Consider the following 9,018-nt stretch of genomic DNA (forward strand, 5'->3'; position numbering starts at 1 on the left):
AAATTGAGCTCCTCTGCTTTCCCCATTATGGTCCTCCTCCCAGAGAAACAACCAATCAGAACCAGGAGGAGGGCATTAGCACTGTCAATCATGCTTGTGTAGGCGCTGCTCATATCCTCCCCCTTTCTCTCTGTTATGCTACAGCTGGTTCACCACAACAAAGCCTACCATGAATTCTAAACGACACTGCGCGTCCGCCCGAATGGCGAAAACTGATCCCCCGTTTCCCATTCACCTTCCGCAGGATGGCCATGTTGGTAGTCACAGACCCTAGGCAGCACTTTTCAACATGGTGTGGCATTTTCAATTATAACCTCCAGACACATGGGAACCTCGGGTCTAACCCCAGTTAGCATGGCCACAAATGACAGAAGGTAGACATCTATCTATCTATCTATCTATCTATCTATCTATCTATCTATCTATCTATCTATCTATCTATCTATCTATCTATCTATCTATCTATCTATCTATCTGTCTGTCTGTCTGTCTGTCTGTCTGTCTAGTAAAATGCATTAAAATGCAAACTACACGTTAGGTATAGAAAACTGAGACTTTAGATTTACATTTATCAATTACATAAACTCCCAATATAACAAATTAAAGTTTATACTTTGTAGTGGAACTTTGTAGTTCCACTACAAAGCTTAATTTGTAAAGTTTCATGAGTGTCTTGAAAAAAGACACTATGAAAAAATAAATACAGATAGGTGTGCAGCGGTAGACAGGTTATCCCAAAGAGACGTGGTTTGTCTCGTTTGCCACAGGGAGCCCTGGGCTCTCCGTGCCATGTGGGAGACACAGATCCCAGCACTCCATAATTATTGACAGGTTTGATGCGGTCTGCCAGTGGAAAGTATGGGCAAATTGGAGTATCGGCTGTTTACCCACAGGCCCGCCACTGCAATGGAAAGATTTAAAGCTGAGGCCACATCAGCCACCCACTGAAAAAAAAAAAAAAAAAACAAACTACTAGCTGTAACTCAGTGTCTCCCAGCATCTCCTTTTTTTAACTCTCTGCCAGCCACACGGTAAATAGATTACCAAGGATTCTCTTATTTAAAGACTCAAGCAAAAGCTCTGCTGTTTTATTTTTGGCTTATCCAGGAATAACACTACAACAACACAGACAAAAAACACCCAGTGGCATCCAGTAGACGTTACCTTCTCCCTGTGGGACGTTCGTGTGTGGCGGGGCTGTCAGAGACTTTAGTGGGTCAGCTGAGCGTGGTCTTTGCTTTCTGCACCACTGAGCTGGGATCTCATTTGAATCTGTCCTGCTGGGTTTGCTGAGCCAAGAGGCTGCCTGCGCCTGTGCCTGTGTGTGTGTGTGTGCGTACACACAGCAGTGATCATGTCCCTCAGACTGCTGCCCGCTATCGTGATGGAAAACGACGAGGACGATGATGGGAACTTCACCAACTGGATGAGTAGCTACTGGGGTCACGGAATGGATGGCGGACACTCCAGAGAGAGAAAACGTAGTTTCAGGAGGCCTTCGAAAACAAACCTCGACCGCAGAGCATCACTCCCCACCGTGGTAAGGACGGGAGCAACACCCAGATGCACTCAGGTCCACTTGAATTGACTTTTGTAGAGCATCATAATGCACACAGAAAAACAGGTCTTCATATCTGTGCTATTTTATTACAGCAAGACGTGACTTTTATTCAGTCGAATGTTACATGTCTGGACTGTTCCCTTCCATGTGAATGCCTAATGTAGTAATAATCTTTTATGGCTTGTTGTAGAAAGAAGTCCTGACCTGGAATGTGCCTTGAAAAAAATTTATACCACTTGTGTAGCAAGTTGTCAGGGCCGTATTTACAAGGTTGTGGGCCCCTGGGCTGGAAGCTGTTTTGGTGCCCGATGTACCAGAGAAAAAATATTTTGCTTATGCAAATGAAAGGTAGTTCTATACATAATTGGGTAGTGGTAAGTTTCATACATCTCTTGGCCGTTAGCTCAACATGTTGTTCCAAAAACGAATGATCATAACTTTATAATTTTCCAATACTTGAGAATTGCTTACAGTAATAAGAAATCCCCAAATATTTGTGCAACTCACCTGATATGGACCAATGACTCTTAGATAAAGCGCAATGTCTGCAAAACATGCATTCGTTTAAAAAAAAAAAAAAACTTTAAAAAAGCTTAGAAATCTGTGGGAGCCCACTATGAATTGAAACCCTGGGCTACTGCCACTGGCAACCCTTTTTAAAGTCTGGCTCTGCATATAGCAGGTATTAATGCATCTTTGTGGAACACTGGGCCCTGTTGAATATAGTGAAGGGAGCTGTGAGGGTCTTTAGAATGTAGGATGTGTTTGTGCTACATCTGACTGCTAAACTGATCTCTTTTTTATTATTATTATTATTATTTATAGTTTTTGCTAAATTGATTTATGCTTAAACCTGTTTTCTGTTTTCTCCTGGTATTCAGAAGTCAAAGTTTAAGATCTCTGTTGTGAGAACACTAAGAACGCCCCCCGCAGTCTACAATTCAAAATAACTGCGTGCATTCAGTAGATAATGTAGCAAACATCGCTGATATTAACAATAAACTGACGGTTTGTTGCTCATTCAGTAGCACATAGAATATCTATTTATTTTTTAACCTGATCCTTTTGTGTTTTGAAACTATATTATATTGCTTTGGAAAATCACAGTTGGCTCCTTGTTGGTCTATATTATTAAAGTTCCATCAATGAAAAAGAAACCTTTAAAGGTTTTAATGTTTACAGTTATTTAGAGATACGGGAGAAATTAATGAAATACGTAGAGCTTTGTTTTGTGTTTGTGGGGGATGATGGCTAATTCTGGATCAGACTGGATGGTGGCAATGAACCGTTATGTAACCTAAAAGGAGAAAAACAAAGAAGAGATGGGTCGCTCATTCATTTCCAGGTTTTGGTTTACAGTTTTCTCTGACCTCTGGCCTGCTGATCCTCATTTCAACTGATTCCGATGCTTTCTGACAATTAATCAATGGAAACCCCCTCCAGCTGCTTCGGTACATGACTCGATTAGCAATCAGAAGCAGCTGAGAAAAAAAATTGTCTGATTCGTATTGTTGTTTGGTCGACTGGTCCATCTCTGAATGAAATATTAAAATTATTTGATTTATTGCATTTGTGCATATGTCAATTCGGACTTGGTCAAAGGTTTTTACTAGACTTTGCATAAATAAATCGTTTTGTTTTACCTGCCATAACAGATGAGCTTTATTAAATGAGGTTTTTGTCAAACAGGGAGCTGCTGTGTGTTATCTGACACGTTCATGGTCCAAATATGCAATGGAGCATTTAGGGAAATGGTTTTTGGCATCTATATTCTGCCCATCCATAAAAAATGTGGGTTTATTTTCTTAATTGATCATTTTTAATATTTGTATTATCAAAACTAAGACTACACAAAAGATGCTATAAAAGTGCAAAACACTGAAAAATCACATGGTTAATGAAATCATCTACGTTAAAGCACCAAATCTTGGCTCTTGTTTTTAGCTCATATTTTTGTTAGCTCATTTAATTGAGTCCAAATTCTTAAGTACTTGTTTTGTTGCTGTGTTTGTAATTTTTTGTTTGTTTTATAAAAACTGGTCTATCTTACAAATGAGATCTTGGATGTCAATGAAACAACCTGTATAACCTGGTTTGAAATGTTTAGATGCCTGAGTAATATGACCTTCTCTCTGTCCGGTTATGAATTAGTAGGCGGTGTTTCTTTAGTCCCTTGACTGTCAGCCCAAAAACGTTTACATGTAAACCAACGGGTTATAAGAATTAGCCATAAGCAAAGGAAAGATAGCTACATGGACTCACTTTCCACTGGATAAATTTGTTTTCATATAACACATAAATATAAGTTGTAATGTATATTTTGCTTTAACTAGGGATGCATCAACACACTGTTTTCACTTCCGATACCAATACAGATATCTGAGATTTAATATTGTCAGATAACAATCCAATACAGAAAAACAGTGCTGAATTGACTTAAGACATTTTTCTGTGTGTTTTTTCTTTTAAACACAGATGTAAATGTCCTGAATTACAAATTTATTTGATAACTTTGCACACTTAAACACACCAATAGCTTCACAAACATATAAAAACAACATGACTTCAATTTGTTCAGTTGGTGAAATTAGGAGCAATGATAAATAGACTGAAACTAACAAAAATGCAATTAGCAATTTTAAATGTATGGTAAAATAAATAGCAAAGCATGACGTTGCTCAGAGTACAAAGCATAGAATTAGACTGAATAGATCTGCCGTTATGGATCGGGTACCTTGTCACAGGTAATCGATCTAGAATTTTTTTCAATATCGGACAGATACAGATATTAATATCGGATCGGTGCATCTCTAGCTTTAACCAGTAAAAGTGGTTGTGTGATATAATTCCTGAGAAGCAGCTCAGTACATTTTGTTCATTTTGCTTGGAAGTAAAGCATCATTGAGCTGTGACATAACTTAGCTTCAGTCACACAGAAAAACAACGAGGAGCCGAATTAAACGTAGAATATTCACCTTACATCACCTTAAGGAATACTTGCCTTCCATCTCACAGTGGTCAGATTATAGCTAATGAATTAACTGGATAAACAGAGTCAAGAGGTTAGCTATAATTAGTTGACGTTATCTAAGGACATTAGTGGCAGAGTGGTTTACTCATTCACTGAAAACTCTCACTGAGGCTCTTTGTATTTTCAGCAAAGAAAAAGAAAATAACAAACCCCTCAATGACACTCATTTTCTCTTCATTTGTGTGATGTACAGACACAACTGGATGCCATGAAGCTGAACAAGACCCACACGGCAACCAACGCGCCCATTCCCAAAACGAGGGAAGACAAGGGGGAGGTCAGGCCTCACCAGAGGGTTCATCGCATCTCCTCGGACGAAAACCGGCCCAAGACGGCCGTCACAGAGAGCCGCATCACCCCCATCCCAGAGCTGACAGAGTCCTTCCAGAGGAGGCTGTGCTTCACTGACAAGAAAACCATGTGTCTGGTGAGAACTGATGTCTACGCTGCATAAAGATTATTATTTAACTTCTTGATAAGTCGCTTTTAGCGAAGCCTGTCGGGATTAAGGAGTGCTTAGAGGGCATTAAGGTTGTGTTACCTTAATAAGCACGCAGGATAGAAGACATGTGAGATCTGCATGACGTAACAGCAACAATAAAAAGCTCCTATTAGCAGAACTTTCAGTCGTTAGTAAGAAAGAGTTTGTGGGGAATCTAAATGTAACACTGTAACACTGATCCAGATCTGTGACATCATCGTCCCCTCCTTGCAAATGGAATCACTCACATGTCCCTTTGTAGCTTTGTGTAACAGTATCAGAAACAAAAGAACTGTTGACACTGACGCTGAAAATCCTCTTGATGTTTCGTAGAGCGATAAAGACAAGATGTGCCTGATTTGCCATGAAGACATGTGCAAGAACGGAGAGGGAGTTCAAGAACTTCACTGCACACACCGCTTCCACAAAGAGGTAAGAGAACGTGTTCAGGTCAGACACGCTGCAAACTTCCTGTCTGTGATCCAACGTGACCCCAAGCATGCCACGAATCAGGTCTCAAATCTCATTCCTGCATATGCATGACGGGGCCTGGTATGAAAACAACGATCCAGTAGCAAATGACTCTGTAGATGCATGGAGCGTCCTCACGAACCGTTGATCCCCAATTTGGCGCTTACTGAGTCTGATGTCTTCTTCTGGTGGGTGCTGAAGGAAGCCCGGCGGTTAGAGGCGAGCGTGCTGCGCAGAAGCAGCGACACGGTGGCCTGTCTGTTCAGGAGGCTGACGGAGGAGAGGAGAAAGTCTGCGGATGGGTGGATTTCCTCGGCGAAGGAGCAGCACGCCCTGCGTCGACAGCTTTCCCTGCGAAGGCATCGCTGAAATCTCTTGGAAGGGCGCCATCTTTTTTTATTTTAGTGATTCCTTCAATGATCAGGAGGATTCCTTCTTGCTTTATTTCAGGAACGTGGCGTGTCTGAATCTGCAAATCCTGAAAATGTCTACACACACACACACACACACACACACACACACATATATATATGTATATATATTTGTCCTCGATGAGCTGGCCGAGGTTCGGTTTAGTGTTTTCACTACTTCTCTCTCGTTTCCTGTCTGATGCAGCAAATAAAGGTCACTAGTGCCACAAAAACTTTTAACTTAAAATAAATCCTGAAAGCTGACCCATGACCTCTTTGGGTTTGGTCAGATTTTGGTGTTCCAGTTAACCTCTTCCCCCTCACAGTGAAGCACTAAAGCTATAGTAGTGTAAAGGTTTGAATTTATAATTAAGAACATTATGCTGTTGGAGAATAACGTAGTCTTTGTGACTGACTGTAGTTCAGTCAGTTTAATAATGTGCAGTATTAGTTGTACCAGAGGTTTTTATAGTCTATGAGCTTGAAATGAGCCTTGCAAAATTATTCATAGTGTTTGAACTTTACATTTTGTCAAGTTGCAACCCCAAAATTAAATGTATTTTCTTTGGATTTTGTGTGGTCGGCCCACAAAAAGTGAAGCAGAAGGAAAACGATAGTGATTGAAGGGTTGCCCTGTATTTGTCTCAGTCCATCATTCCATTATCTATTAGCAGCTTCTTTGATGCCATTTAAAGAAAACAACATTCAGGGTGATGTGCAGTCATAGTTTCTCACCTCAGAAAGCATTTTGCATGAAGCAAGCCTCATTTTGGTCATTTCTGACTGAAGCACCATTTTTCTTATGCCTGCTGCGTCCCCTGCATGACCTGCGGCAAACTGCAAACGAGTCTTAGTGGCTTTCTTTTAACAATGTCTTCCTTTTTGCCACTTCTCTATGAAAGTCCAGATTGATGGTGTGTACAGTCTCTGCTGCTCCTCCAGAGTTACTGTGAAATCTTTCCTTGCCCCATGAATACTTCTGCAAGCTACAACCTCTGGTGTAAATATAGTCTGTCAACTTAAACTTTACATTAAAGAAATGTATAAAGTAGGTAAAACATTTGCATATGTGTGTATGTATATTTGAATATGTTCAGACATCAATTTACTTTAATAGGTGACCCCGATTTATTCCAATCCAAGTGTTGACCTTGAAACCAGAGTTGATATTGTGTTAAATTTTTCAGAACTTTGGATTATTTTTCTAGTGATGCTCCCAGAAATATTTATTTATTTATTTATTTATTTATTTATTTATTTATTTATTTATTTATTTATTTATTTATTTATTTATTTATTTATTCAATGGGATTTAAATCCCATTGAGAAAGATGACTCTGCTGGCTTTTCTATGACATGAACAGGATTCTCTCTGGGGTGGCCAGAATTTTTCAAGAGGGGTCTAGGGGCCCCTCTCAACCCTCCTGGTGGTCAGCACTGGTTATATCAGCTTTATCAGTTTTTAAACACAGAAAACTGTCTTCTGAGGATCTCACAGGAAATGAACAAAACACGTGCTACTGTCGTCCTTCCCACATGACCTTGCTGTGCATGTAGTTCCTACATGTGGGAAATGACATGGTGCCATGAGAACAGAAAATCAATATGTGTATAAATCACCAACTCAGTTAGCCAATAAATGTGGGTGATGTTCCCGTCTGTTCTGTGGTGTGTTTCAGTGCATGGAGCAGTGGCTGTGGAAGAGACAGACATGCCCCACGTGCCGCGTCCATGTCTCCGTCATAAAGCCTCTCTACTGGTCTTCGTCCCGCACCACTGTCCCATGACGTCCCTTGCGCTCGCATGTTCATTCCTGTGACCTCCCGGCCCCAGAAGCTTCCAGCACATCCTAACCTGCCATTCCCTCTGCATGGTCACCCACTTCTAGATTGTCTTCTTGTCTTGGAGCGGCCCGGATCCTCCAGCTAGCAGACAGACTTTGCTGCTGAGCAATGAGATCCGAGGAGTCCATGTTTCGGGAGAACCTGTGGCCATACTGGTCGGTCTGAACTGCTCACAGCAAAACTAAAGGACACACTAAGCGAATTCAGGTCCAGACAACGGGCAGCTTATTTGTATGTGTAATGTCAGATGAAACAAACTCCTACGAGGGAGGCTAGTTGACGAAGGTTTTACCTCAATTTGTCATAAAAGTACACTCTAAAAATTGTTAGCTGGATGAAAAACAATATAATTCGGGTTATTTTGATGTCTCAGTCTTGCTAATGCCAAAGAACGACTGACCATGACTGGGCTGATTTGCCACAACAGCATGCTGGGTGTGGTTTTAATTAAAGATGATAATATCAAACTTAAAGATTAGCAAAAAGTAAGCAGGAAAAAAGTTCACAACCTGAATTTCTAAACAAATAATAAAATGAATCAACCCTGTTTGTCTCCAGCAGTCAATGGGTCTGAGAGAGGGTGAGTTGGACAGCCATGCCTGGACACATGATCCCACCTAGTGGTACTTTAGAGGAGTCTGTTAACCTAGTGTTAACATGTTCACCATGTTTTTAATCTGTGGAAGAAAGAACCTATCAATGCACAGGGATAATGTGTAATAACCACACACACATATAAACAACAATTATTATTGTTTATATTGACTTTACTACCAGTTGTTTGCTCAAATTGACAGCCACAGCTGGCGCTAGCTAGTGGTTATCACCTAGCTGGTAAGCTGGTTAGCTTACACCTTGTAAGAAGTAAGTCAACAACAAAAATAAGTAACATTAACATCAGCAGTATTTTACCATCTACACTCTTATTTTATCCTTTGGAAGAGGTTCAGATCAGTTTGTTGTTCATTTCAACATGGTGGACTGTGAAGAATAATGAGGCTTTTTCTAGTCTTCTCTATACCCACTGCTAACTCCTCAGTCAGGAAAAAAGGTACTGGCTGTTCTGAAAGTCACTACATTTGTTACTTTAAATCATTGCATAATGGCTGAAGTGGGAGAGATAAGTAACATCACCAAAGTGACAATAAGGGAACATAAAACTCCCTAAATAAGAAAAGTTTAGTCATGTTAAGTTATTTAGTTTAGCTTTTTTGGGTCTG

At 40.4% G+C, this 9,018-nt stretch overlaps 1 protein-coding gene across 2 annotated transcripts; it reads left to right on the forward strand.

The window, feature by feature from the left end:
* The first annotated feature begins 975 nt into the window (after positions 1-975).
* Positions 976-8,299, forward strand: lnp1 (leukemia NUP98 fusion partner 1). Of its 2 annotated transcripts, none has more exons than XM_015024252.1 (4): positions 976-1,540; positions 4,786-5,019; positions 5,407-5,505; positions 7,634-8,299. In XM_015024252.1, exons 1-4 carry the CDS (start codon positions 1,355-1,357, stop codon positions 7,739-7,741), a joined length of 627 nt encoding a protein of 208 aa, XP_014879738.1. In that variant the 5' UTR covers positions 976-1,354; the 3' UTR covers positions 7,742-8,299. The 2 variants fall into 2 exon arrangements, with proteins under 2 accessions (XP_014879738.1, XP_014879666.1); XM_015024180.1 differs by lacking the exon at positions 7,634-8,299 and adding an exon at positions 5,746-5,948 and having other exon boundaries at positions 977-1,540.
* The last annotated feature ends 719 nt before the right edge of the window (positions 8,300-9,018 follow it).

The sequence above is a fragment of the Poecilia latipinna genome, unplaced genomic scaffold (genome assembly GCF_001443285.1).
Source record: "Poecilia latipinna isolate Pla-1442-1.1 unplaced genomic scaffold, P_latipinna-1.0 Scaffold7, whole genome shotgun sequence".
NCBI lineage: Eukaryota > Metazoa > Chordata > Actinopteri > Cyprinodontiformes > Poeciliidae > Poecilia > Poecilia latipinna.